This window comes from Mustela nivalis, assembly GCF_964662115.1.
Source record: "Mustela nivalis genome assembly, chromosome: 17".
Lineage (NCBI taxonomy): Eukaryota > Metazoa > Chordata > Mammalia > Carnivora > Mustelidae > Mustela > Mustela nivalis.
Window position 1 is genome coordinate 38171702 of NC_139036.1, and position 26747 is coordinate 38198448.

The window sequence follows — 26747 nt, forward strand, 5'->3', positions numbered from 1 at the left end:
AGCAGCTACTCCAGACGAGGGCCTGCACCAGGTGCCGGGGACATCATGGGAGCAAACCTGCTCTTGTCCCCATCATCGTGGAGCTGATAGTCTGAGGGAAAAAGATTTTAATCAATCATCCAGGAAGAGCCCAGGGTGCTGTGGAGGTATGTAGTAAGAGAGGGAGGGTGCCTGGGCAGGACAAGTTTCCTTTTAGAAGTAACAGATGAGTTGGGCTCTGAATTCAGTGGGATGGATGCAGTGGGAAGTACTCTGGGAAGAGCCCATGGCGAGTGCAAAGGGCCGGTGGTAGCACATTTGAAAGTCTGAAAGAAGTCTATTACACAGTGAGTGGGAGAGGGATGCAAGAAGTAACCAGGGACAGTCACAAGGCAGGCAGAGACCAAATTCACCTTGTCCTCTTTAATGGGACATTTGCAAACAAAACAAAACAAAACAACAACAACAAAAAAAACCGTAGAAAATGGCATGATGGATTTCAAGTCTCCGGAAGCTGTTACATAGAAGGAGGGTGCCTTAGAAGCCAAAGGAGAGGAACTATCCCAGCAAGTGGGATTGGAGTCAGACTATAACGGGGCCCTTCTGGTGGCTCTGGCGCTGAGCCCACCTGCCCAGGTCGCCAGGTCACTGAAGGCCCTCAGCCTCCTCCAGACAGAGAAGTACAGGCCTCCACAGTGGAGCTGATGACCGCCACTCGCTAAACAGCGGCCTTGGGCAAGGCGCTTTATTAATGTCCCCAAGCTTCTGCTTTCTTATATGTAAAAATGAGAATACTAAAATCCACTGGCCAGGGCTGCTATAGGGATGATGTTCCCAGCACTGAAGTCCTCCCTCCCTCCGCAAGATGCCGAGTTGGGAGGAACCAGACCATGTGCCCCTCCCCTTCCACCACTGCCTCTCCCTCCACCAGGCCTGTCAGAGAGCCAAAGTCCCCCATCCTGATTCCTGGCCTCCCAGGCTCTATTGCCAAAACCTTAGGAGAGAGTCACACCCTCTTTGCCAAGGCCAACTGGAGAGCCCCATCCCTGGCCACCTGAATCAGGCTTTCCCTGACACTCCTGTCTCTGTCGCCTCAGATGACCCCCGTCCCCGCAAGCTCTGGGCCAGACTGACTGACGGGAGTTCTCAGGTGAACCCTGCAGGAAAGGGAGGAAGCTCTGCAGCTGATGCTGGGCAGACAGAGCCTCACCCTGCTGGGCACAGGGAGGGGGTGAGATGGGAGGTAGGATTCCCCTTCCCTTTCTGTCCACCTCTTTAGACACACAGCTGATCATTCCAACTTGTCCCACTGCCACTGCCCAGCTGTGCTCATTGGCACAATGAGAGGCGCGGGTTTAAGAGACAGGATTGTGTCCAGAAACCTTGAGCGCAGAGGGAACTGGGAGTTTCTAGATTTATTCCACAGATGCACCTTGCGGAGAGCTCCTGGAGCTCTAATACCCCCAGGGCTGGGAGGCAGAGGTGGCCAGTAAGGACTGGCTTTGGCCACAACAGAATGTTACCCGCCTGCCGCACCCTCAGCCCCCGAGGTGATTTTGGAATCAGCTGAGAGGATGTTAATCTAATCATCAGGATCAGAATCTGAATCTGGTGCTGCCTTGGGAGCATGGGACTCTGGGCACGTCACTTGATCTCTCTGAGCTTCAGTTTCCCTGCAGGAAAAGGGGGATAATCCTGGAGCAACCAGTTAGTGAGAAGATGAAATGAGGAGACACAAAGGGAGTGATAGGTCCTGCCCAACACAGCAGAAGACGTGTTTCATTCAATAACAAACATCCAAAGCCCACTGTGTGCGGCAGGACACTAATGCATAAGGCAAGCGTGGTCTCTGCCCTCCTGTTGGTGACAGGAGAGAAGGGGTGGCAAGACGCTGAAGAAGGGGACCCGTGTAGGGTAAAGGTTAAGGCGACCAGGCTGGGGGACATCTGGGTGTCATGATCATGTCTCAGGTTAAGACCCCAAGGTGCTGGGATCGAGTCTCTCATCGGGCTCCCTGCTCAGGGGGGAGCCTGTTTGTCTCTCTGCTTACCACCCACCCCTGCTTGTGCAGGTGCTTTATCTCCGACAAATTAAAAAAAAAAAAAAAAAAGGCAACCAGGCTGGAAGCCCAGCTCTACCATTCACCGGCTGGATGACCCTGGCCAAGCTCCCCTCTTCGTGCCTTGATTTCCCATCAGCAAAAGGAGCCATGCACCATCTCACAGAGTGGTGAGGATTCCGTGAGGGGACCCACGGAAATACACCAACAACATTTCCCACGTGCTCTGGTGGCACACGGAGGATCGGTATAATCAAAGGAGCTTCAAGACCTCGACAGAGGCCAGACTCCCCCAGCAAGTGGGGCAAGTGTGTTCCTGAGGAGGGAAGTCCCTGAAAAACATCAGGGGTGCTGCAGAGCCAGAAGAGAGGGTGGGCAGTATTGACAGGGACATAAGCAGCAAGCCAGTGAAGGAGCTGGGGCGCTGGAAGTTAAGGTCAAAGGTTTTTAAGCAGCTCCAAGGCCTTCGTTCTCCTTTGTACATGCAGAAACGCAGCACACCCTTGTCCTGTCCACACTAGTGCCCCGCACAGGGTAATTCCTTATGGACCCTTGTTCCATCGCTGGTTTCCAGCGCTACCGGCTGCCAGATCACACAGGGCCTTCCCACCCGCCGGCCCTCCAGGAGGAGTGGAGCAGGGGGAGATTCAGACCCAGGCCTGGGGGCGCCTGCGCCCCCACAGCTCCTTTGTGACCCCGAGGGCCAGGCGCGCCTATGTTTGAACTCAGGCAAATAATTTCTCCGGTTGTGAATATTCAACGGCAAGTGTAGCAACCTCGTGTAGTGCCCTGTTCATAGTACGTTCCCAGTATATATAAGTTTCGGGTCTCTGCTGTAGAAACAAGAAGCCTCTCCTCAACCATCCGGCTGCAGGGCGGACGGAGCAGGGTGGGGGCGGGGACTGGGTTGGGGGCAAGGGGAGACGCAGGGGAGTGTGGCTAGGCACGGGCTCTTACCAAGCAGAAGAGAAAGTGGGTTTATTTAAAACACCACTTACAAAGGGCAAACAGTTGGGTCCTTAAATCAGTGTTTACGGGGTGGGGTGTGGAAGGGCCCCTTCCCCGGCGATCCCCTGTAACCCGTAAGCGAGGAAGGGTCCCAAGAGATGAGGTGCCGCGACTCCGCGCGGAGGGGCGAGCCAGGCGTACGTGGGGGGAGGCACTGCTTTCCCTGGTCTGGGTCCAACGGTGCCTACCGCTTGGCTTAGGAGCGAAGAAGGGAATGGGGGCTGGCGGTAGGAGTGCATTTCTGCAAATTTCAGGGCTCGGCGCCCTGAAGGCACAGCCCTGACACTTCTGGGTGTGTGGGCGGGGACTCACGCAGAGCCCCGCAGCCGCTCCAGCAAGGGTGCCCCCCACCCACGCTCCTCCGGAGGGATGCGCTCCATCTCCCCTCTCCTCCCCTCTCTCCCTGCGCGCAACCCCACCTTCGCTAGCGCTCGGGTTGCCTGCGGGGAGGCCTGGAGGCGTGTCCCGCAGGCGGCCCGCCCCTTTGATGTGAGCCGGCGCCGCTGTGATTGGACAGTCGCTTGTGACGTGGGGGGACTGCGGTGGGCCCGGGTGCTGCGGCAGCCGCAGCGCCGGCCGCGGCTCGGGCTCCGGCTCCCGGGCATTTAAAGGGGACGCGGCGGCGGCCCGGGGGGATGGGGGGCAGGTGGAGGGGACGGCCCAGACGCACATCATCCACGGCCCCTCGGAACTGGAGGGACTCGTGAGCCGGAGCCTAGAAATCCGGGGGTGGATAAGACACCGCGTCCCCTCCAATTCCCGTAAGCACCCCTTGCCCCATCCTGCGCCCAAATACCTCAGCTAGCCCATCTCCTCACTTTACACTCCAAACTAAGCCGGGACAGACCTCTGCCGCCGCCGCTCCCCACGTGAGTCCTGGGCTCCCCGAGGTAGGGGAGGGCTGGGGTCCCAGTGTGGGGTGGGGGCTGTGTGGAGTTTGAGGGCGCTCCTTCACGTGTGTCAGTGGGGGAGTCACTGGAGCGGAGAAATGAGCCTTCCTCCTTTCTCCTACCCCAGGAACGAGGTACCGGGATATCCCTCTGTCCCTGACTCAGGCAAAGCGAAGGATCTGTGCCCCCTTGGTCCCCGCCACCCACCAGTCCCCTGGGCTCCAGGAGCTGCGCACCCCCCCCCCCACTGCCCCGCATTGGAGCGAAGCACCCGCCAGCTGGGGGTGTGCCAGGATGCCTGCTTTCCAGCCACCTCTAAAAATATCTCTCCCCCCAATCCACCGGCAGCTGCCACCTCCCTGTCCACGGAGGATCCCCTTCCAGCTTGTCCACCCAGGCAGGGCGGGCTCAGAGGGGACTCCTGGTCCCAGCTTCTTCACTGACACCAGGGCTTCAGGTCCTCAGGGCCAGCTTACTCACACCCCAAGGGGGGTCTCCAGGACAAGAGGGGGAGCTCTGGCTGCAACTCCACCAAGGGGCACCAGGGACTCCTAAGTTCTAATTCTGCAACTGATGTTCTGTGACCTCCGGGGATGTTAGCTTGACCTCTCTGGGCCTCCACTTTTCCTATTTGCTGCTGGTGGTGGTTAGAAGGAAGAGACCATGGTGAAGCTGGGAATACAGTCTTGGAGATGGAGAAAACTTCAGTTTAGTTGTGGGATCCAGTTCCTAGTGATTGATAGAGAAGATCTGGTCTTGGGCAGGGGCTTGTAACTATGGTATCTGCAGGGCCCTCCCTCCCCACCTCAATCCTTACCCTCCACGTTTCATTTCCTGGGGAAAACTGTCCCCGAACTGTCCTGTGGGCTCCCCATCCCCTCATGGAGGCGGGGGAGGGGAGGCGGACTTTCAAACCGTTTTCCCCTCCCCCACCCACATTCCCACAAATGTCATCTAAAGCATTTTTGTCAAAGGCAGGAGGAAACAAGGAGGAATCCAGTGATCTGACGTGGCATCAGGGAGGCAAGCACCGCTTTTAAGTGGGACTAGAATATGGACTCCCTGCCGCCCCAGAGAAACTCCTCTCTCCTCTCTATGCTCTAGCCATCTAGAGAAGCTCAGACATCCTGTCCCCCTTTTCTCTGAGGGACTCTTTTTTGTGACCACAAAAGAATTTGGTCACTTAGGACAAAGCTGCCAGAGGTGAGTAAACTTACTGAATGTCATGAGTCCCAGATGCCGGTGGAGCCTGGGGAGCCACTGATTACTCTGGGGTGAGGGCGGGGTGGTAGCACAGCCTTCTCTTTCTGGGGGAAGAAACTCAGAATGCCAGGCTTTCTGCTCTGGGGCCTAAAAGAAACAAAGGCAACTCCCTAAACAACAAATGTTGAACCGATTTCCCTCAGTATTATTAGATAAAAAAAAAAAATAACTATGTCTTTTGCTCTAATGATTGAGAAATTTGGGATATGATTGAAAGTCAGTAGATGATTCCACCAAATTTTCAAAAAAGAAAAGAAAAAAAGAAACAAGGGCAAAACCAGGAGGCCCTTTTCTGTGGGATGAAAGTTGGTCTCTGGGTGGCTGCTTGAAGAGCCTGTGTATCTTTCTATCTCCCACTCCCTTTCCCCGGAGCCCTGCTCTAGACTGTGTGTGCCAAGGGGCTGCTTGCTTTTATCACAGAAGTGGCGTTTCCCCTCAAATTCGCTGGGCCTAGGAGTAGACAGGGGCTATCAGGCAGGATCCTGGGAGTTTGGAACTCCCTCCAGATAGGGCCTGGGAAGAGCCTTCCCATCCTCCAAAACATGCCATTCCAGGTCCCCATGCTTTCTCATCCATCGTCTCCTTGACCTCTCCCTAGCCCCAACCTTTTTCTGTCCCCTCTCCCCATTCAGCTTTGGCTGCCTTTCCCAATTCCTGAATGAAAAGTGCTTGCTGTAAGAGCCTGAGACCCACTTCCATCCATATCAAAAGGGCTCAACACACCTCGGGTTAGGGCGTGGTAGCTCCAAGGTGTCAGAGGCCCGCCCTCTCACTTGTGCGGGCTTCCTGGGAGGTCCCAATCTCTATCTCCGCGGCCACAGGGGCTCCCTGAGGGTCTGGGATGGTCTGGGGAAGAGTGTCACCTTGACAGTCAGGGGTTTCCAGTGTCACCTGCTATGACCACCAGAGGGCAGCAACCAGCCAGGACTTTGCTCGATTACCCATCTAGTCTCCGGTTCTCAGTATATTTCCAGATCTGTCCCAGATGCTTCTAGTCTCTCATTCAACCCCAGGGTGAGGGGTAGGGATGGGGCATAGGGAGGCCCTGGGAGCTGTAGGTGGTGTCCTCTGTAGCTGAGTGGGTGAAACCCCCACAAAGGCAATCCCTGTCCCAAAACCACATAGCAAAGCCCCGGCAGAAATTTCAAACTGACTTCTGGTCGATTGCTGCTCTCTGAAATCACCAGGGGGAGGCCAGTCCCAGATCGTCTGAGATGCTCAGGGGTCCCGGCCCCCAGCTATGGTACAGTAAGCTCGCCATTTGCCCTTTTCCCTTTAAGGGCATAGAGCATCCAAGGCTGTGGCCAGGTGCTCATGAACCAGGTCTCCCTGGGGGACACTGTACAGCCTCCTTAACCTCTCTGGGCCCTTCTTATCTGCTGAATTCATGCAACTGTGATGAGCAGTGGGAGAACATGCATGCTGGTGACATGTAAATCCGGACACAGGAAAGGGTCCAGGATCATACTGGAGAGAAAAAGCACTGGTCTCAGACCCTAAGTTACAGTTTTGAGACCTGTCTTTGCCACTTACCTTTGAGTAAGTCGGCTGACTTCACTGGGTCTCCAGTTACTATAACCTCTCAAATGACACAGGGGATTGGTAGGGGGATACCTCGCAAGGGTTTTGCCCTCTGTGAGCCCAGTGCTTATCTGAGGGGTTTTTACTGAGTCCCTGAGAGTGGCTCCGGGGGCTCAGCTGAGGAGACAGAATCAGGTGGGCGTTAGTGATAGACACAAGGCTAGCTGCTGGCGCCCTCCAACAGACCTCGTGTGGTTGTCAGGAGCTCTGGACGACGGCTGGAGGCCAACGGAGTCTTCTGCAGTTGGTGCCCAGGGTGATGCAGTGACAATGAGCGGGTGTTTTCCAGTCACTGGTCTCCGATGCCTGTCTAGGGTAAGTGGGTACTTCCAGGGGTCTCTGAGGCTAAGGCCTCAACCGCCTTCCCATCACAGGGTGGAAGGAGCCCTCTCCAGCCCCTTTTAGGCCTACCCTCATCTCTACTGGGCCTCCACTAACCTCTGAAAGCTTCCATCCCAGGTGTGGGGTCCTGATGCTTTTACAACCTCAACTCCAGGGATCCTGAGCAGCTAAGACTCCCAGATGGATGTCCATGAGACCAGAGTGTGACTCTTAGGGATGAGCTTGAAGGGACAGTGCTATTAGGGAGGCAGAGAGCTAGGTCCACACCCCAGCTCTGACACTGGGAGCTTGGACTTCATTTCACAAGCTGGGCCAGGCCACAAACCTCACAGGAGTATCAGAGAGCGAGTTAGGAAGAAGCCAGGAGGAGGAGTGGTTCCGTCTGGACTGACTGAGGTGGGAGGCCGGGAGGGTGAAAGGCAGTGTGGTGGGTATTCTGGAACTGTCCGTGACTGGCTCTCTGCCCCTCTGCCAAGCAAAAGGGGCCTCCACTCGCTTGCCTTTGTGCCTCGCACTTGCACTCTTGGCCTCCATCCTCTCCCACATCCTCTGTAGGTGGGACTGTGGCCCGAGGTCTCTGCTTCCTGGAGCCCTGCATCCCCACTGTGCTGTCTCCAGGCTCCCCTGGCATGGCCTTCTTCTAGCCTTCTCTTTCCCTGCCCTGTGCCCACTCTTTGCTCCCTCCTGCTCTGCCTTTTCAGCCATGCTGCTCTCTCTCCTCTCCCTCACCTGTCTCCCAGGTATGTCGCGGCCTGGCACGGGAAGCTTCTATCTCCCCAAGTCCCACTGCTTCTGCTGCCCGCTTCCTTCGGACTCTGGCAGAAACCCCACCCGCTGACGTGTTCCTCCCAGGGAACTGGCAAGTGATTAGTGATGAGCTGTCCGCACAGGGCCCTAAAACTCCCTGGAGAAGCCGTGTCCCATCCTGGGACCTTTGCCCAGTGCCATCTGGCTGGAAGCAGCTCCCAGAGAGCCTTCCTGGGTCAACGCAGTGACCTGGTTATTCCAAGAGCTAAAACCCAGTTCTCTGGCCTGTGCAGAGGTCCAGACGCGTAACTCTCCAGGCCCAGCCCTTAGCCATGATCCAGGCCCGAGGACCTGGCATTCACGCCAACGAGTGTTCCCTGGAGCCTGGCTCCTTATTGTCCACAGTCCTATCAGCTGGGCATGGCCCAAAAAGGGAATGAGGAGGCTGCTTCATCTGGGTGAATGCCTGGTTTCCCTTGCCTACATATGTTAGGGAAGAAGGGGGTGGAGAGGGCTCCAAACCAGAATGGGGGTCACTGGAAGTCTCCAGAATGGCCTCGTCAGAAACCTCCCTAAAGGGGTGACCCCTTGGAAGCTGCTCCTCCCCTCCGTTAAGCTGAACCTGTTAAGCCCCAGTGGCCCCACAGGAGAGTTAGCAGAAATAGGTGCCAAGGAAGCCCTTCTGGGTTCAGGAAGAGGGGGGTCTTTCGGGGATAAACCCCAGCACAGTTCACTGAGAGGTGGCAACATGGGGGTGGGCAGGGAAAGCTGGGGCCGGGGCGGCGGCGTGGGGTCCTCTGCCTACTTTAACCTGCCTTGGGTCCTCCTCAGGTCTTGGATGTGCCAGCGCCTATGGCCGTGGCCTGCTAACCAGCCTCTCCCTGGCCGGCTCGTGCCGCGCCCCCTCTCGCTTGCTCCCTCCTCCTCCTCCTCCTGCTCCTCTCCCCCCTGCTCCCAGGACGGCGGGATGGCCACGCAGGGCGCGCCGCGCTTCCTCCTGACCTTCGACTTCGACGAGACCATCGTGGACGAAAACAGCGACGACTCCATCGTGCGCGCCGCGCCAGGCCAGCGGCTCCCCGACAGCCTGCGGGCCACCTACCGCGAGGGCTTCTACAACGAGTACATGCAGCGCGTCTTCCAGTACCTGGGCGAGCAGGGCGTGCGACCGCGGGACCTGCGCGCCATCTACGAGGCCATCCCCCTGTCGCCGGGCATGAGCGATCTGCTGCAGTTTGTGGCCAAGCAAGGCTCCTGCTTCGAGGTGATCCTCATCTCGGATGCCAACACCTTCGGCGTGGAGAGCGCGCTGCGCGCCGCGGGCCACCATGGCCTGTTCCGCCGCATCCTCAGCAACCCGTCGGGGCCCGACGCGCGGGGGCTGCTGGCGCTGCGGCCCTTTCACACGCACAGCTGCGCGCGCTGCCCCGCCAACATGTGCAAGCACAAGGTGCTCAGCGACTACCTGCGCGAGCGGGCCCAGGACGGCGTGCACTTCGAACGCCTTTTCTACGTGGGCGACGGCGCCAACGACTTCTGCCCCATGGGGCTGCTGGCGGGCGGCGACGTGGCCTTCCCGCGCAGCGGCTACCCCATGCACCGCCTTATCCAGGAGGCGCAGAAGGCCGAACCCAGCTCCTTCCGCGCCAGCGTGGTGCCCTGGGAAACGGCCACCGACGTGCGCCTCCATCTGCAACAGGTGCTGAAGACTTGCTGAGGACGGCGGCCTGCAGGGGGCGCCCGGGCGGGGTGGGGGTGGGGGACAGCGGGAAAGACAAACCTAGTTTTATTACTCCCTTTCCCTCGCTCTCGCTTCGGTATGTCCCTCCGGAAATTCCGGGAATCCCGGACTCGTCCACGTGGGGGCTGGGAGAGGGAATTCGGAGCCGTCTCTGTCTATGCAGTTAACCCCAATCGGCTGCCTCTCTGCCCCACCCCACCCCCACCCCGTCCCCGTTTCACTGCAACGTTAAATTCTGGAGTCCGGCCCCACCGAGGTCGTTGGTGCACATCCCTGGGAAGGCAGCGGTGTTTCCAAGATCCTTGTCCTCGGAACTGAGAGGAAGCGGTTCCCACGGCTTTCACTACTCCCCTGAACTGCGGAACCTTCCCATCTTCCTTTCTTCTGTTAAGGGAACTCGCGACCCCAAAGCCTCTCCGACGCGCCGGAATCCCAGCGGAGAGAGATGAAGCTCTGCACCCACGACCTCAGGCCTAGATCTTGCTTCACCTAGCGCGTCTTCACACTACACCCTTTTTCTTCTGGCCTCCCTCCCCGCGCACAATCCCCTTCTCCCACCCCCACCAGCATCCCCAAAGGGGTGGGGGGAAGCCAGAGGGAACAGTCGCCTCCTGGTGGTGGAACGAGGTAGCACACTGTCCGGCTCGGGTCCGTCCAGCCTGGGACCTCGCAGCGCGCGATGGTGTCTCCCTTCACCCCAGCCTCTTCTATGCAGCAAGAGACCAGGGACTTTACCAAAGTCGCCCTGCGGGCTGGGCCTTCTGCGCCTCCGTCCTCCCGTATGGAACAGAAAGCCATGATGTTTTAAAGCCGAGCCAGCGAAAGCCAAGCCCCTCCTCCCTCTTTGGTGTTCTAGAGCTATAAAGAAGGTGAAGGGGGAAGAGCTGACTGAGATCTCTCGCGCCGCCAATGTCTGAAGGGTGAGGGTGAGGCGATCCCTGGCCTGAGAGAGCCCCACATAAATGGGAGAGTTGGTCCCCCCGTCTGGGACACAAAAAGCAAGCAACAAGCAAAAGTACAGGTTGCACTTGGTCGTTGCCCAGCGTCAGGGGTCTAGTGCAGGGGGCACTTAGGACCAAAATGATGGGGAGAGACAGCTGCTCTGGGCAGAGCAGAGAGGGTCAATAATAAGCAGGAGCCTTTCACTCTCTCTCTGGCCCCCTAGCCCTGCAGGGCAATCACCAAGGAGGTCATCAGAGTTTTATTCGAAGTGGACATTTGCACCTGGAGACCCGATCCTGCATGGACTGGAGAGGGGGGATCCTCTGTGGACAAGATCACCAAACTCTTTGGCTTCCAGTTCTTTCCCGTCCACAGCAGGCCTTTGGGTACATCCTCTCCCCAGAGCCCCCTTCCCACCAAAATGAGGGGAAGGGACAGACCCAGCTCCCAGGCCAAGAGGTGGGCACACCTAGTCCAGCCTTGACCACGGAACTGGCTTTGTACTGGAGCTCGAGAGGCTCGATGAAGGCTGTGCCTGGGTCGGGAGCTCAGAGAGCCGCAGGCTGTCAGCAGCTGGGCTGCACGTAGTTCCCTGGGAAGAATCCAGTCCCCTCCGAGCTGACGCCCTCACACCAGCCATCGGAGTAGCGGCGTGTGATGCAGATGATGGTCCCCTCAGTGAAGGAGAGCTCGTTGTCCTTCTGGCGGGTGTATGGGTACAGTGTCACCACTGCGGGATGGGAGGAAGGGTTTCCATGAGATGTGCCTCCCACCCTACCATGGGGATGCCGGGAAACATCTAAGGGGAATCCCGGCTGCAGGGAGTGGGGCTCCAAAGCTCTTAGGACCCCCTCCCCAGCTGGGTTTAGTAATACTCTGCCAGGTCAGCTGCCTGTCTTTCCAGCTTGATTCACCACTCCTGGATGAATATTTGATCAGTTCATCAGAAAATAGGTGTGTGTGTAACAGGTTCATACCTTTGCAGGTTCTAGAGTAGAAGCGGGGTGGGGAGCGGGGGCATTCCTAGTCCCAGGAGTCAGGTACCTTTCTCCAGGTAGGAAGCAGGAACCCAGCTAGGCTCTTCAGGGCCGAAGTCTGGTGGGGGCAGAAGTGGCAGCCCCATTTCATCTAGATCCGGGGGTGGAGGAGGGGGCAGATCCAGGGGTGGAGGCAACTCTGGTGCTGGGAGGGAAAAGGGAGAGCCTGCAGATGTGGCACAGGGGACCCCCTCCAATGGCCCCCCGGAAACTGCTGTTCAGTCCGGGCTCTGGCATCTACCGATTTTCTGTAATCTTTCTCCAGCCCTGGCCCATCCTGACCTCTACCACGATGCTTCTAGAACTTCTCAGCAAACACACAAATGTTGAGCAATGTGGGCTATTGAGGCACTGCCACTTAGCTGGGTGACCCTCCTTGCCAGCCTCTAATTCTGGCTGTTAAATCAGTGTGTGAAGATCCTCTTAGGGTTGTTAAAGTTCAAGTGCGAAAATGGATGAGAAGCTTGAACACAGAACCTGGCAGAAAGCAGGCGCTAAGTTGTTAGTCCACTTTGGCCCCTTCCTCTCCGGTTACCCCCTACCTGGGACGAGGCGGACCGACAGGAGGGCGAGGGAGGTGAGAAAAGACCCAGCGATAGAGCCAAGAGAGGGCGGAGCTCCTTACCCGGCAGGGGCAGGGACACTTCCTCCAGCAGAGGGGGCGGCAGGAAGACCTCGGAGGCCGGTGGAGGGGGTGGGGCCGGGGGGCTGGGGAGAGGTGGGGGTGGGGGTGCTGCCTGCCCCTTGGTCGTGGAGACCCCACCGACGCCTTCGCCGCTGCTGAAGACCAGAGAAAGCGGGACTCGGCTAGGTTGGGGGACACCTTCCCTAACTCAGCATCCCCCCCACTGGCCCCGCCCCCTCAGTCGTGCGCCCCAGGCCTGTGATGAGAGTTCTCCCTACCCTAGCAGTCACCCTGACAACTGGCAGGAGGCCCCCTCATTACCCACCCCCCCAACTTGGACTCTTGGGGCTCACCCTGCCGAGGCCAGGGAAGAGGCAGAGGAGGCTGCGGAGAGTTTGCCCTCGGGCACCACGGGGAGCAGCACGGGCTCGGGGATCCGGGGTGGCCTCCTGAGGAGGGAGGGGAAGAAAGGCGTGGGGTGTCGTCATTTGGGGGAAAGAAGGCTTCGTAGAGCAGGGGTCAGGTGCGGGGAGGAGGAAGTTTGGCTTCTCTGCGTTGAGAGTGGGGGGAGGAAAGTTTCAGGATCCCGAGGTCTCACCCCAGGGTGGCGGAGGCCGGCGTGGCAGGCGCCTTGATGCTCTTTCGCGAGAGGGTCCCTGTCCGGGACAGCTGCGTGGTCAGATCCTGCGGCGGAGGAGGGGACTAGGCTGACGTCTATGACTCCCCCCTACCCCGCTCCCCCGGGTAGCCCCCGTGGTCCCACAAAGGAAGCAAGGGAGGGGCGGGAGGGGCAGCGGAGAACTGGGAGGAAGAGAGCAGGGACAGCAAGTTCCCACTTCCACTCCCCAGCCCCCTCTCCCACCCCCCCCACCCCACAGTCTCCTGCTCTGGCTGCCGCCCCAGCCTCTGATCCCCCAGCCGCAGGCGCTGCGGAAACCTGAAGCAGACACGGTCTGAAGGCCACTTCCTCTGCACCGCCTAGCAGCCGCACCTCGCCCCCAAAACATCTCCATGGCCAGCCTGGTGATCTCTAATTCTGATAGACCCCAACCCCAACGCGGGGCTGAGGAGGTGGGGGGATGGGGGAGAGGACCATCACACTTAGAAAGAGCCCACCTGCCATTTATTTTTTTTCCCCACCTGCCATTTTGATGGGCCTGCAGAACCAGCTCTGGACAGAGAGGGCCAGAGCTTTCCAAATGCGCAAATGGCCAGGCCAAGCCCACAGGCAAGGGAGCGCGTCTGGTGGGGTGCCCCCAGCATGGGGCACATGGGGAATGCTGTCCTCCGCTAACCTCCCCTGGGCACAAGACAAGAGGGACCCCAGTAGAGTCATAAAGAATAGAAGCTGGGGAATGAGAACTTACTGGTGCCTGAAGGAGGGGATGGATGTTGCCGGACAGGAAGGGCTTCCAGGGATCAGTTAGACCCAGGGGAGCTTTAATCTAATCTGGAAAGTTGGCAAGGGGGAACTGAGGAAATGGGGCTGGGGGAGTGTCCTCTCCCACCTCTCAGGGAGAAGGAAATGGCAGTGTCTTGCTCCCCTGTCCTCACCAGGCCCCCTTTGAGTGGCTGCACCCCCATCTGTTCCCACACAACAGCAAGCAGCTGGGGGTGAGCGCTGAGTGCGGTGACCTCAAACCTCCAGACAGAGGAAGTTGCCCTTCTGCGGCTGGGGAGCCATTCTCATGCACACCCTGACACTCCTCCTCCCCCTCTTCCCCTTCACATGCACCCAGCCCCCACGGAAGGGGCTGCTCAGATGCACCCTCAGCAGATCACCCGAGGACATGGTCAAGGCTGTGGAGGGGGGAGGGGTCAGGAAGGACCTTCAAGGAGGGAGGCTTGGAGAGTTGGGGTCCGCTTAGGGTGATGGCTTCCGGGGAGTCAGGAAAGATGAGGGCGGCAGGTTGGGACACACAGGGATGTAGATGGGGAAGAGAACTGGGGACCTGGGGTGAAAGGAGCCTTGAAAAGGAGACAACGGTGGATTGTGGGAAGGAGGAGGGCCCCTCTCCCTACCTTGATCCCATGGCCAATATCATCCAGGCAGCCAAAGTTGAGGGGTCTCCTGTAGTAGGGCGTGAGGGGTGGGAGGCTGTCGGGGGCAATGATCTTCTGGCCAGGGGGCAGCCGCTGGACCGTGGCCAAGGTGCCGATCTCCCTTCGGGCCACCTTCTCCATGTGCATGTTCACCATCTGCCACGACAGGGTTTGAGGCAACAGTGGGCCAGGCTCTGTACCGCGCCCTTCCTCTGACCAGAGGAAGAGGATAGAGACTTTGGGATGGGAGATTAGGGGCCAGGGGAGGCTGTGAGGTCCAGAGAAAGAGTAAATGCTGTCCCCGGGGTCACTTGGCGTTTGGGAAAAGAATTGCCAGGGGAGGATGGGGCCACTCTGGAGCAACTTCCTCGTGGAAGAGAATGAGGGTTATTATTAGCTGAGCAGGAACCAGAGGAAAAGAGAAAACACAGCTCCCTGGGGCTGCCGGGGCTGCACTGGGTTGGCTCTGAAGCGGAGGTGGATAACGTGGAGGGTGGCAGAGCCTGGTGGCCAGAGAGCCTGTCTCTCTGGCCGGGACAAAGCTGTGAATTCACCATCTCTTGGAATGTCACGTGGGGAGACTCGCAACCCGGAGAGGGTGGAACTCCGGTCTGCTGGGTCGAGAGGAAAAGGCCCTGCCCACAGTGAACACGCCAGGGATGTGCGGGCCAGGCCCTTGGGTTGGGGACGGGTGCACGTGGTTGATGGGGCAAGTCCTCAGCCAAGGATCCAGGAAGGAAGGACGAGGGTGTGTGTGCTCTCTAGATGGGTGGGGAGTGAGGGGGGGTGGGGGGCATGGTGCAGTGCCTTCAGGGCTGAAGATGACCTTGCCAGGCACACACACACACACACACACACACACACACATACGCTCTGGGATGAGGACACTGATTAAGTCACTGCCTGTGTTTAGCGGGGAACAAGATCCATTTGCCTCTTTCCTGTTCCAGCAGCCTCCGCGGTTGTTAAATTCTACTGTATCAGGCAGGATAGAATTCAGATGGAAGTCAGAAAGGAAAAGGACTGCCTTCCAGGAGTTCCTAGTCTGGTAGGGCAGCAGGGCTCAGCACAGGGACATACCACTGAGATAAGGAGGCTCAAAACCCTTGGGAAGTGCAAGCATTTGGAGGAAGGTAGGAAAGAACTTTTTGCCCGAGAACACGACCGAGCAGAGCTGAAGGATGGGTGGCCAGGGCAAGAAGCCCTCTTCCAGCCTTCACCTGGCCCAGCGTGTTCACACGGGCTTCCACCTGTCGCAGCGAGGCCGCCTGCAGGTCCAGCATCCGCAGAGTGTGTCCCGCCAGACTGCCGACTTGGTAGGCCACACTGGCCAGTGCCTGGGTGGTAAAGGCCATGGTCTCTTCCAGCGCTTTCCGCTTGTCTGTGGCCTGAAATACACACAGCTCTGGTGGGAGGCCAGTCCGGCTCACTAGATCGCTGGCTGGGTGGGAAGGATGGGAGAGGGAGAGCGTAGGGGCTGAACTGGGAGAAAGCGCTAACTCCAGATGTTTGACATGGTTTCCCTGAGAGGGACCTGGGAACATTAGGAGGGCAAATCTGTTACCCTGAGGAATGGGGGTACCAGGGGAGGGAAAGATCTCCCTCCTCCAAGACTCAAGCTGCAGATTGACCCCACTACCTCCAGCAGACCTTTGGGAATAGAGGGTGAATAGTAGAAAGGAAAGAGGAAAGTGTACTTTCTTTTTTTTTTTTTTTTTTAAGATTTTGTTTATTTATTTGACAGACAGATTACATGTAGGCAGAGAGGCAGGCAGAGAGAGAGGAGGAAGCAGGCTCCCCGCTGAGCAGAGAGCCCAATGCGGGGCTCGATCCCAGGACCCTGAGATCATGACCTGAGCCGAAGGCAGAGGTTTAACCCACTGAGCCACCCAGGTGCCCCGGAAAGCGTACTTTCAAACTTAAAAACCAACCAATCGATGGCAGCCCCCCTATCCTCCCTATCCCCCCTCTAACCACAATCCCCTCAGGAGTGAGGTCAATGAATCCATGCCTTTAAAAGCCCCCCAGAGGACTCTTGTGCTCCTTTCTCCAGTCTGCAGAGCAGTGTTTAGGAACCAATGGTCTAGTCCATTTTACCAGATTAGGAAATTGAGGCCCAGAGAAGAGTCACTTCATTCATTCCTTCCAGTAGCTTCCCAATACACTGAGAATATAATCCAGACTTCTAGCCATGACCTGTATAGGGCTCCACAGGGCTGGCTCTCCTCTACCACTCCCTCTCATTCCCCTCCAGGCACTGTGGCCATTAGATTCCTGTTGTCAGATCAAGCTAAGATTGTTTCTGCCTCAGGACCTTTGCACTTGCCGTACTTCTTTCTAGAAACCTTATTATTAAGTCTCAGTTCCTCAGAGACACATTTCATCACCACCCTAAGATTCTCCTAGTCTACTTCTGTATTGACTCTCTACCATGTTTACCCTGTTCTCTTTTCCTCATAGAACTTAGCACTACCTATTGGAAATTATCTATTTCTCCCCACAGACTAACACATTAGCACTGGGAGGGCAGAGAACCTATCTTACCCTGTATCCTACTCTGAAAGAGTACCCAAAACACAGACAATATTTAATAAATATGCATTTGTGAGTTAATTAATTAATTGAATATGAACCCACACACTTGCTGGGCCTCTCCTTACTGTACACCAGGCACTGTGCCAGATGCTGGCCAGAGTCACAGTGGCAGTCAGCGGTGGAAGGGTGGGCAGGGAATGGCTGAAGACAGAAGAAGTTTTTTTGTGTGTTTTGGTTTTTGTTTTTTCAGTTCCAGTTGAAACCATGGGGCTAGAGCAAAGCTCCTCTGGTCATTCGGTTCCCCAGGCAGCTTCCTCATCTCAGGTCGGATTATGGAGGTGCTGCCATTTAGCCTATAGCCTTCTCTAGGGGGTATAGGGGTGAGTCCAGGGCAAGTCTGGGCCAGTCCCACACATGGACAGGCAGGGCTGCACCACATGTTCTCCTTGCGAAAGGCCCCTGGGTTCTCCCCAAGACCTATCCTACAGAGAGCAGACCTGGAACCTCTCAGGGCAGGGTGCCTCCGAAGGAGCCTGAGCCAGGCTGGAGTCAAAGGGCAGGCCCAGAACCTTCTGGGCAGCCCTTCCTTGCCTTCCTGCTCCAACACCTGGATGCTCATTTGCATGTGATTTACATCTCATCAGCATATGTAACCAAGAGCCTTGAAAAGGCAAAGAAATCAACCCAGGATGTTTAAACCAGAAAGGAGAGCATGTCTTGTTCTAGCTCAAGATCTTTCTTTAGTAGGCGAGGACACGAAGGCCCAGAACAGGCTAGAGACCACTCACTCCTCCTTTGGTCTGCACCCAGATTTCCCAGCTCACCTCACCATCACTGTCCCTTGTTTGGCCTGCCATGTGGAGCTGTCAGCCCAGACAGGAGAATGTCTGCTTGTCTGCTTGGGCCCAGCTACAGGAGGCTGGAGCCGGTGGGTACCTACTGACCCCTGGTTTGGGGCTTGGCCCGGGGTAGGTATGGAGGTACAAAGGTGTGAGATCCATTGTCATGGCTCCCTGCTTATTTGCCATGCAAATTACCTTGTCTGTAAACTCAATGGACTCTGACTGTGAACTCTGTGAACCCCAGCCTGCCCTCCCCCATTCCCCATGGGTTTCCTGACACCTGGTTGGGGTGGAAGGAGGGGGTGGGGGAGAGACGGAGGGCGTGGGAACCAGGCCTTGTTTAAGGGTGGTGCTGAGAAGTCATCCAAACCCTTTGTAGGCATTTGCTCCCCAGACGGGGATCCTAAGAGAGGCCGGGAAAGGTAACTAAGGTCAATTAGTTAGCGTTCCACATGAAGGAAGCAAGAGCCCGGGCACTCTGACCTGCGTGTTTTTCCAAGGGCTGCTTCGCCTCGCTAGAACTGACTTTCATTATCTCTATGTGCCTTTCATCCTTCCGACAAAAGATGATGATGGTGATGATGATGATGGCAGTAACGGTAATAGTTTCCATGCATCCTCCCGCCCCTCCTAAGGGACAGGCACTGGGTTAAGTGCTTTAACACCTTCTCGAGTTTAACCCACGTGACCCCCCTGAGAAGGTGTAAGCATCAGAGGTGAGGCGACCCTCCTTGCCATGGGTCCTGTAGTTGCTAGGAGGCCGAGTTGGCAACTGGACTCAGGTCTTTGGGACCCCAAATCCTGCGTGCACAGAACCGCTTCTCTCCTTGTCCATAGGAGAAGCCTGCTTTGCAGCGCCCTGAGAACCTGGCAGGCTTACGAGCCAGGTCCATCTCATCCATGAGCGGGTCACTCAACATCTACACGAACAGCAGTTATTTAACTAGAGGTTTGGGGCTGGGCTCCAGAGTCAGAGTTCTGGGTTCGAATCCCAATTCCACCACCAGCTCAGAGACGTTGGGAAAGGGAGTGGGTCTGGGTGAACTTCAGCTCCCTGGCTGTGGAGTGGGAGTGGTTCTCCCCTCTCAGGACTCGGGGGAACACTACAAGAGGCCATCTGGGCAACATGCCTGCCCAAAGGAAGGGGGCAGAACATTCTCACTGGTATCATCACTGACTTTCTTTGATCTGTCATTTTCCCAGAAGCACTTGCTACTTTAATTATTTTTTTCAATGCTCTTACTGAGGCAGGAGGTCCCTGGGCATGCCAGTGCAAAGAAACTGTCCTTAAGTCCTAAGGCATGTCAGGGAAGGAGAAAGGTGGAGAGGAGAGAGCCTAGCTCCAGAAGTCAGCAGGCTGGGGCGCCTGGGTGCCTCAGTGGGTTAAGCCTCTGCCTTAGGCTCAGGTTATGATCTCATGGTCCTGGGGTCAAGCCCTGTATTGGGCTCTCTGCTCAGCAGGGGGCCTGCTTCCCCCTATCTCTCTGCCTACTTGTGATCTCTCTCTCTGTGTCAAATAAATAAATAAATAAATAAATAAATAAATAAATAATCTTACCAAAAAAAATCTAGAATGGCTGACTTAGCCAGCATTAAAAAAAAAAAAAGAAGAAGTCAGCAGCAGCTCTGCCACGGCTAAGCCGTGTGACCTTGGACGAGTCATCTGGCCTCCCCGCGCTTCGAGTTCTTCATCTATGAACGAGGAATAATAATACTTGTCCTCATAAGGCGCTTATGAGAATTAATGAAAAAACAGAGGTACTCAATCATTGCTAAGTTTCCCTTTCCCCTCTTTCCTTGTTCCAGAAATCGTGTTCATGGTCCTAGAACAGCTATACAACTTAGGAGACTGTTCTGGGCTCCTGGGTGGCTCTTTCGGTTGAGCATCTGCCTTCAGCCAGTGTCACAGTCCCAATCCCAGGCTCCCCAATCCCAGGTTCCTGGATGGAGTCCTCATGGGGCTCCCTGCTCAGTGGGGAGTCTGCTTCTCCCTCTCCCCCTGCCCCTCCCTCCCGCTTGCGCTCACTGGCACTTTCTCTCCCTCAAACAAATAAAACCTTAAAAAAAAAAAAAAATTAGAAGACGGTTCTAAAACGCCATGGTTGCCATCTTTTGCTGGTGGGCTGCTCTCAGCAATCATGTAGTCCATCCCCCTGCCTCTGTGCCAGACCCAGCCTTGTCCGATGTCTCTCCCCTGTCGCGCAAAGGTCAGGGAAACAATTCTCTCCCTGGTCCCTCTCCAGTTTGTGACATTGTGTGGGAAGTTCGCAAGTCTCACCTCCAGTCAGCCTGCAAATGGAATGATGAGGCCAGCATTTGTATAAGACAAATCCGGGGTCTCTGCACCCGAGCGGGACCCAGGAAGGAGATGCAAGTAGTGTGAGGCCCTCTAACAGGATGGAACAGCGCTGCGTGCCTAGGCGTCTCTGAGGCTCTGGGAGAGGGAAGGGGCATGATGGGGCTCGGTAGCATGGGGTCGGCCGAAGTCTGGGGGGACCGGAATGAAGCCAAGTCCTGGGGTGAAGGATTTCCCAGGCGGGCCCAGAATGAGCACCTGTCAGGATGGCTCCCAGGTCCTGCCTGGGAGGTGGGCTCCCAAGGGGCCAGGGTATCACGGCGGGGGCCCGTGGCCTACCTGCACATAGTTGTCCACGCAGTAGTCTGCGACCCGCAGCAGGGAGCTGTGGTTGCCCCGCAGGGCCTCCCGGCCCGTAGGGATCTCGAACTCCTGTAGCTGCTGCAGCTCCGCCATGGCCCCCTGCCTCTGGCTGCCTCCCCAGGGAGCCCGCCGGTTTTGTGCCTCACCCTGCTCTTGATTGGTCGCTTGGCCTCCCCCCACCCCACCCCACTGCTTTTGGTTTCCTCTCCGTGAGAGACCCAAACCTGCTTGCAAAGGGCAGGCAGGCTCATTCCGGGACAAGAGGAAGTCAGTCTCCGCTCCCTGGGCCCGCGCCTCTCTGCCCCCTGCCCAGAGGAAGGGGGAAACCAGGGGCCCCTCTGGGGACCCGGCCCCCCAACCCCTTCCCAGCAGAGGAAGCCAAGGTCGGGGCGCTGTGATTGCTCCCTGGGCCTGGAGAGGAAACTGTTTGGTGGGGCGGGGGCCGGGGGCGGGGGAAGGGTTGGGAGACAGGAGGAAGGGGGCTGGCCTGCTTGGGATGGGAGGGGGAGGTGGATTTTCCACTCATGGAAGGGGAGGAAAGGGCAGAGGGTGGGGGCTTCCTTGGGAAGCTCAGGGATGAGTCACCAAAGGCCAGGGGAGTGGAGGGTGGATAGGATATGGAGACCAGGGGCGCTGGGGACTGGAGGGTGGCCCAGCAACAATGGAAACCAGCCAATGCAGCAGCAAGAGGAATCGGCTCAGACACCAGGAAGACACATCCAGAGGTCCCCTGAGAAGCGTTAGCAAACCTCCGAGGGGCTGTGCGTGGAGAAGCCCCGGTGCGCATGCTCTGTCCTGATGGAGGTAAGCCCAGCCAGAGCGCGGGGGTTTCGGATTGGACAACAGGAAGGAATTGGCTTTGAGAAGCACCAGGTTCAAGTTCCAGGTTAACTGGCTGGTCTTAGGAAACAACAGCGGACAGAGCACCAAGCTGGCCTCTAGAGGTCTGAGCTCTCCCATCCTGCCTTTACAGGACAGCTGGACTAGGACCCTCCAGGCTCTTCAATTCTTAGCGCTTCCAGGTGTGAATGGGATTTGGACCCTGGAGTGGGGGAGTCAGGGTGGGCTCCAGGCCTCCTCCCAGCCTCTTCCGGAGCCCCTCCTGTGAACCTAGAGACAGGACAAAAAGAGGATCCCTTACCAACCGTATTGATCTCTTAGGCATCTGCTTCTCGGGAGGGTCCCCTTGCCATGGGGCAGCTGTCAGCCTGAGCAGGAGCTCAGTGTCTATTAGCCCGTGGGTGATTCTGGAAGGAGACGGAGAGAGATATGAGGATATGGGCCCTGTGTTAGGTGGTTGGTGAAGGCAAGGCTCAGAAGGAGGCATTGACGCCAAGAAGAATGGACACAGCCATTGGAGGTGGCCATGGCCCCAAGGGCTGACAGGCCCAGCATCCGAAGTGAGGGGTCCATTTTTATTGAATAAAGATTGAACTAGGAGAAGCTTGGAAGGTGTAATCACGGGGTTCTAGTGGGAGACACCAGGGCTTCTTGGGTGAGGGAAGTTAGGAGCTGGTCTAGGACTTGCTTCACAGAGAACAGCCTCAGCGCAGGCTCAGAGGTAGCAGAGGGGAGGGCTTGGGAGACAAGGCACGGGAAGGGGAGCGTGTCAGGTTGAGGGTGAGAACTGGTTAGAAGCCAGAGGGGTCTCGAAAGGAGCAAGGCAGGTATAGGGGGCAGGGTTTCTGCTCCAGTGGCAGTGAGGACTTGGAGGCTCAGGCCAGCGGATGGGCTTAGAACCTTGAGCCCATGATCAGCTTAGGCATCAGAGATTTTGGCTTTTAAACCATCTGCTTTATCTGAAGACTTTGAGAAGCTGAGGAGCTGGGAAGCTCAGACATCATCTTGCCTGAGTCGGGGACCAGTGACTTGAAGTGCAAACTCTTTCTTGGCAGGTGAGAGGGGCTGAAGTTGCACTGGGTTGGGATTTAGTCTCAGAATTATTAAAATCGGGCAGCCGGCAGACCTTCCTGATAACCTTGTCCTCATGATGATGATGATATCAGTAACTGTAACAATAAAAATAATATTATTCTTATTCATTATGTGCCATACAGAGGGTTAAAGTATTTTATATGCATTATTTTCTTAGGACTCACAAAATCACACAAAGTAGGTACTGTTATTATACCCATTTTACAGACAGAGACACTAAGATTCAAGGAGGCTGAGTGACTTGCCTAAGCCTCACAGCTTGGAAGGGGCCAGAACCAGGATCAGAAGTGGAATCTGACGGCTCCAGAGCCTTTCTCTTATCCACTAGGGTACACTCTCCCTTGACAGGATCTGCTGTTTCCTGAAAACTTCTACCTGTGCCATTATGTGGAACAATAACCTGGCTTCCCGAATCTTATTCACTGAAAGAGACTTCTTTTCTCTTTCTTCTCCACACTGATTCCTGTTTCATCCCTAGACAGAGACTACTCTGAGGGCAGAGTCTGTGCCTCCCCCATCAGACTGGGGGGCGTCCTCTCCTCCAGAGCCGGGTCTCATGGTGGTGTGAAGTGAGGGGCTGCGCAGGGAAGTGGGTGGAAGCTGAGGTGTGGAGCGTGCAGGAGGGAGCCCGGGGGAGCCCAGGGCATTTGCCATCCCAGCTGCGGGATCCTTTCCGGAAGCAGGTCTCTCTGGAGCAGGATGGCCCAGGAGCTCAGCGAGAAGGAGCTCCTGAAGATGGAGGTAGAACAGCTGAGGAAGGAAGTCAAGAACCCAAGGAGCCCGGTGAGCCCCCTCTTCCCTTCCCTGCCCCTGTTCTCCATCACATCCGGGTCCTCACAGAGCTGGGACCCCAAGGTGGAGGGAGGCCACTGGAGAGAGCAGCACAAGCGGCAGGAGAGGGAGATTTGCCTCTGGGCCAGGGGAGGCCGCAGAGGGAGGCTGGGGTTGAGCCCCGCGGGGGGTGCCAGGAGGGAGCCCCACAGCGTGCCCAGCTCAGCGCCCCTCGGAGGTGAGACCTCACCCCCCACCCACCGCCTGCCTCTCTCTCTCCTCTCCAGCCTCCGTCCCCACCCAGTCCAGGACCTGTTTTCTTGCACCGAGCCAATCGTGGATGCCCACAGATGAACTAGGGCTGGCACCTTTGTTTTCTCACAGATTTCCAAGACGGGAAAGGAAATCAAGGATTACGTGGAGGCTGAAGCAGGAAACGACCCTCTCCTCAAAGGCATCCCTGAGGACAAGAATCCCTTCAAGGAGAAAGGCGGCTGCACCCTAAGCTGAGGGCTCTGGAGGCCCCCCCAACCCCGACCGTCTGCCCCTCCTCAACCCCACTCTTCCCCAGGAACCCAGGGCTCCAGGGGCGGGGGGACACTCTCCACCCTCTCTCGGCCACAGCAGGAGGAGACCCCCAGCCCGTGCACTGGGGAGCCGTTCCCCACTCCTGCCCTTAGCTCTCCACCACCACCCCTGGGTCACTGTGGGCTCCCCTTGGAGGCCCCTGATGACCGCTGCTCTGGCTCAGCAGCCGTGGCACATTCCATGGTGGGGTCCGAAGAGCCCGCCACGCCCTGGGACCCCAGACAGCATCCTTAGAGACGTTGACCCCTCCCTATGGCCCTCCCAGTCTTTCCCTCCACTCTCTTCCTAGGAACCAGCATTCCTATTCATAGCCGTTTGCGTGGAGGGCCCGAGTGGGGGAGGCCCTTCTTCCCCATCTTATGTCTGACCCTGTGGTCCTCCTCCTAGTCACTTAGATCGCCCCAGAGGGCTGAGGACAAAAAGAGTTTGTGACGTCATGAGGTCACGCTCTATTTAATGTTGTGGGGTGTCTGTTCCGTGCTGGGCACTGGGGAGGACAGAGTAGCAGCGCTGACACAGCGGGAACAGAGTTGGCAGTGAGGTCAGTAAGCGCTTCTGTGCAGAAAGGACCACCAGTGGCGTGAGCCACACGGCAGACAGACACCCAGGGCCATGGGCAAGATCCGAGGGAACTGTTGCAGGCCAGTGGGCCGTGGGGAGGAATGGGGCACACGGAGGCCCAAGAGGGAGGTGCGCGAAGCCTTAAAGGACCCCCGTGAACTCAGTTAAGAACTGTGTTCTCCACCCGCAGTGACAGGCATGAAGCAGCCAAGGGACAGGATTTGATGAGCAGGAGGGAGGCTGGCTCCTGGCTAAGGAGGACACGGATTCCTGGGCCTTGTCAGCAAGGAGATTATAGTCTTATGGAACCACAGAAGGCAAGCCGAGAACAGGGCATAAGCTGACACCCCGTAACCCCGGTCGCCCCTCCCCCAGGTGGGATCTGTGTGACAATCCCTCCGCCCTAAAGCAAAGGAAAGGAAAAACAAATAGTTACCTTCTTAGAGATCACAGCCCTGCAAGATAGGAGTCTCCCTTGGTTTACAAGTGTCAGCAATTTACGGGGGGTGGGGGGGCTGGGAGGGTGGTAGGGGAGCATTCTTACCAAAAACCTAACTTCCAGAAGGAAACTCCAACTGTCTTACTGTCATTGCTTTCCTAGAGGGAAAAACAATATTTACCTAACAATGGCAAGGCCTCCCATATCTTGTAGGTCCTTTCTAGCACACAAAAATTCTTTTGAAAACCTTGTTTTCTCGTTACCCCCAGCTCCCAAGTATATAACCCGCCACCCCTCACAACCCTGGGCCAGCAGCTCTTTCTGCCCACGGGCCCTGTCCCCGTGCTTTAATAAAACCACCATTTTGCACCAAAGACGTCTCAAGAGTTCTTTCTTGGTCATTGGCTCTGGACCTCAGCCCACCAAACCTCACCTACATTCAAAAACCAAGTCAGAAGGACTCACATGATACAATGCTTTCAGGGCAAAGACGGGGCAGCGGCGGTGGGGGGCGGGTGGTGGAGAGGAAGGTGACCGACCAGATGGGTGAGTTGCATCCTGGGAGAGAGAACCAGTAAAAGCCTCTAGAAGGAGGTGATATCCAGAGCCGAATCCTAAACACTGAAGTTGTAAATGGATGTGTGGTAAATCTGGTTGAAGTGGTCATATCAACAGAGGTATAGAGAGGAGAAGGGAAAGACGTAGGAACCAGGGTTTGAATACAAACACCAACCAGGTTAGAGTGGACTGTCCAGGGAGAGACCTAGATCTTTGGAGGGCCAGATCTAGATCCTTGCTAGAGAAGGTGGAGTTGGAGATAAGCACAAGGGTCTTCTGTCATCCCCCTTCATCTGCTGAGAGTCAGTTGGCAATGTTTGCGTTCTGGAAGGAAACTGGCTTTTGAGGAGATTGAAGGGAGAAAGAATGGAGGCAGAGAGACAATTAAGGAGATGATCATTAGCTTGGGGGAGGCCGTCTTAAGTCTGGATGGGGAGGTGGGGTGAGGAGTTCTTTGGGAAATGAAGTTTTCAGATGTTGACAACTCGCTGAGTGATGGGTGAGGGAGAGGGGAGTCGTCAGGGATGATGAGCTTCTGGCTTGGGAGATGACTAGATAGATGGCAAGTGTGTGAAACTAAACATAATACAGTGACCCCCCTAGAGCCGCAAACTTGCCCAGCTCAGCAGGCCCCCGCCCGAGGGCATGCCCTGGGCGTGCTGGGGAGGTCATGGGCCGCTGGTCAGAATCCAGGCTCTCTGGGGAAGTGTCCGCTCCTTTCCCAACTCCCTCCCAAAAATTCCATCCTGACCCTCCACTCACCTTTCTGCAACCTCAAATAGGTTCAGCCAATCTCATTATACTTGAGAGGGAAAAGAAATGAGAAAGAGAAGATTTAAATACAGTAATTCTTATTTTTTTTTTTTTTAAGACTGAAGGGTGGGGCACCTGGGTGGCTCAGTCGCTTAAGTTTCTGCTTAGAGGTCAGGTCCTGATCTCAGGGGCTTGAAATCAAGCCCTCATTGGCTCCCCGCTCAGCACGGAGTCTGTCTCTCCCTCTCTGCCTGCTGCTCCCCCTGCTTGTGCTCTCTCTCTGTCAAATAAATAAATAAATAAAATTTTTGAAAAATAAAATAGGGATGGGTAGACATTCCATATGGCTCTAGCTGTAAGAAAGGAAAACCAGGGGACGCCTGGATGGCTCAGCGGGTTAAGCGTCTGCCTTAGCAGCTCAGGTCATGATCCCAGGATCCTGGGATCAAGTTCTGCATGGGGCTCCTTGCCCAGCCAGGAACTGCCACTGCTGCTCCCCCTGTTTGTCCTCGTGCACTCTCTCTCTCTCTCACAAATAAATAAAAATCTTAAAAAAAAAAAAAAAAAGGAAAAGCAGGTGTGGGCTACAGGTCACGAGGCTGTGGCTTTCTTCCTCCTCCCACCCACCCAGTCCTTGTTCTGCTCCCTCCAGGTGGTATTGCGCTGTTGGGACCCCTTGGCCCTGCGGGGACTCTAACCATTATTCCTGAGGGGTCTGAACCCTGGATGGGGCTCTGCTTACAGGAACAGCTTCTGCTTGCCTTTTCTCAGTGCACAGCACCCAGAGATGCTCTGGGCGTTCTGTTGGTTTCTCCAATACCCTTTCCGTCCACCCCAAGGTGGGTAACA

At 56.5% G+C, this 26747-nt stretch overlaps 3 protein-coding genes and 1 long non-coding RNA gene across 30 annotated transcripts; 2 read left to right on the top strand and 2 right to left on the bottom strand.

The window, feature by feature from the left end:
• Nucleotides 1–2991: 2991 nt before the first annotated feature.
• On the bottom strand, nucleotides 2992–6957 carry LOC309850658. Its single transcript, XR_014304387.1, has 2 exons — nucleotides 5154–6957; nucleotides 2992–4665 (listed from the first exon to the last, which is right to left on the bottom strand). It is a non-coding gene; the product is annotated as an uncharacterized lncRNA (long non-coding RNA).
• Nucleotides 3570–10491, top strand: PHOSPHO1 (phosphoethanolamine/phosphocholine phosphatase 1). Of its 19 annotated transcripts, none has more exons than XM_082704794.1 (5): nucleotides 3671–3807; nucleotides 5041–5139; nucleotides 6983–7095; nucleotides 7863–7981; nucleotides 8701–10491. In XM_082704794.1, exons 3-5 carry the CDS (start codon nucleotides 7051–7053, stop codon nucleotides 9584–9586), a joined length of 1050 nt encoding a protein of 349 aa, XP_082560920.1. In that variant the 5' UTR covers nucleotides 3671–3807; nucleotides 5041–5139; nucleotides 6983–7050; the 3' UTR covers nucleotides 9587–10491. The 19 variants fall into 19 exon arrangements, with proteins under 19 accessions (XP_082560918.1, XP_082560926.1, XP_082560920.1 ...); XM_082704808.1 differs by having other exon boundaries at nucleotides 3708–3807; nucleotides 4915–5139; XM_082704806.1 differs by having other exon boundaries at nucleotides 3710–3807; nucleotides 4911–5139.
• A 259-nt stretch (nucleotides 10492–10750) lies between these two features.
• ABI3 (ABI family member 3) lies at nucleotides 10751–20477 on the bottom strand. Of its 3 annotated transcripts, none has more exons than XM_082704788.1 (8): nucleotides 20270–20470; nucleotides 15478–15645; nucleotides 14237–14413; nucleotides 12813–12898; nucleotides 12568–12663; nucleotides 12215–12369; nucleotides 11597–11734; nucleotides 10751–11282 (listed from the first exon to the last, which is right to left on the bottom strand). In XM_082704788.1, exons 1-8 carry the CDS (start codon nucleotides 20384–20386, stop codon nucleotides 11119–11121), a joined length of 1101 nt encoding a protein of 366 aa, XP_082560914.1. In that variant the 5' UTR covers nucleotides 20387–20470; the 3' UTR covers nucleotides 10751–11118. The 3 variants fall into 3 exon arrangements, with proteins under 3 accessions (XP_082560914.1, XP_082560913.1, XP_082560915.1); XM_082704787.1 differs by having other exon boundaries at nucleotides 10751–11253; nucleotides 20270–20432; XM_082704789.1 differs by lacking the exon at nucleotides 14237–14413 and having other exon boundaries at nucleotides 20270–20477.
• Nucleotides 20478–20547: 70 nt separating this feature from the next.
• On the top strand, nucleotides 20548–24961 carry GNGT2 (G protein subunit gamma transducin 2). 7 transcript variants are annotated; one of them, XM_082704868.1, is made up of 6 exons: nucleotides 20548–20676; nucleotides 20966–21097; nucleotides 21267–21315; nucleotides 22099–22188; nucleotides 22912–23011; nucleotides 23384–24961. In XM_082704868.1, exons 5-6 carry the CDS (start codon nucleotides 22928–22930, stop codon nucleotides 23507–23509), a joined length of 210 nt encoding a protein of 69 aa, XP_082560994.1. In that variant the 5' UTR covers nucleotides 20548–20676; nucleotides 20966–21097; nucleotides 21267–21315; nucleotides 22099–22188; nucleotides 22912–22927; the 3' UTR covers nucleotides 23510–24961. The 7 variants fall into 7 exon arrangements, with proteins under 7 accessions (XP_082560994.1, XP_082560991.1, XP_082560992.1 ...); XM_082704865.1 differs by having other exon boundaries at nucleotides 20548–21097; XM_082704866.1 differs by lacking the exon at nucleotides 21267–21315 and having other exon boundaries at nucleotides 20975–21097.
• The last annotated feature ends 1786 nt before the right edge of the window (nucleotides 24962–26747 follow it).

What these genes read in the sequence shown, in the direction of transcription:
- PHOSPHO1 (XM_082704792.1), top strand. Translation starts at nt 7,051, where the DNA reads ATGAGCGGGTGTTTTCCAGTCACTGGTCTCCGATGCCTGTCTAGG. An exon ending in GTCTCCGATGCCTGTCTAGG is followed by an intron (nt 7,096 to 7,862) that starts GTAAGTGGGTAC and finishes CCTGTCTCCCAG; the next exon opens with GTATGTCGCGGCCTGGCACG. An exon ending in GTGTTCCTCCCAGGGAACTG is followed by an intron (nt 7,982 to 8,700) that starts GCAAGTGATTAG and finishes GGTCCTCCTCAG; the next exon opens with GTCTTGGATGTGCCAGCGCC.
- GNGT2 (XM_082704865.1), top strand. Translation starts at nt 22,928, where the DNA reads ATGGCCCAGGAGCTCAGCGAGAAGGAGCTCCTGAAGATGGAGGTAGAA. An exon ending in TCAAGAACCCAAGGAGCCCG is followed by an intron (nt 23,012 to 23,383) that starts GTGAGCCCCCTC and finishes GTTTTCTCACAG; the next exon opens with ATTTCCAAGACGGGAAAGGA.
- ABI3 (XM_082704788.1), bottom strand. Translation starts at nt 20,386, where the DNA reads ATGGCGGAGCTGCAGCAGCTACAGGAGTTCGAGATCCCTACGGGCCGG. An exon ending in AGTGTCCCTGCCCCTGCCGG is followed by an intron (nt 11,735 to 12,214) that starts GTAAGGAGCTCC and finishes TTTCCCTCCCAG; the next exon opens with CACCAGAGTTGCCTCCACCC. An exon ending in TGCTTCCTACCTGGAGAAAG is followed by an intron (nt 11,283 to 11,596) that starts GTACCTGACTCC and finishes CCCATCCCGCAG; the next exon opens with TGGTGACACTGTACCCATAC.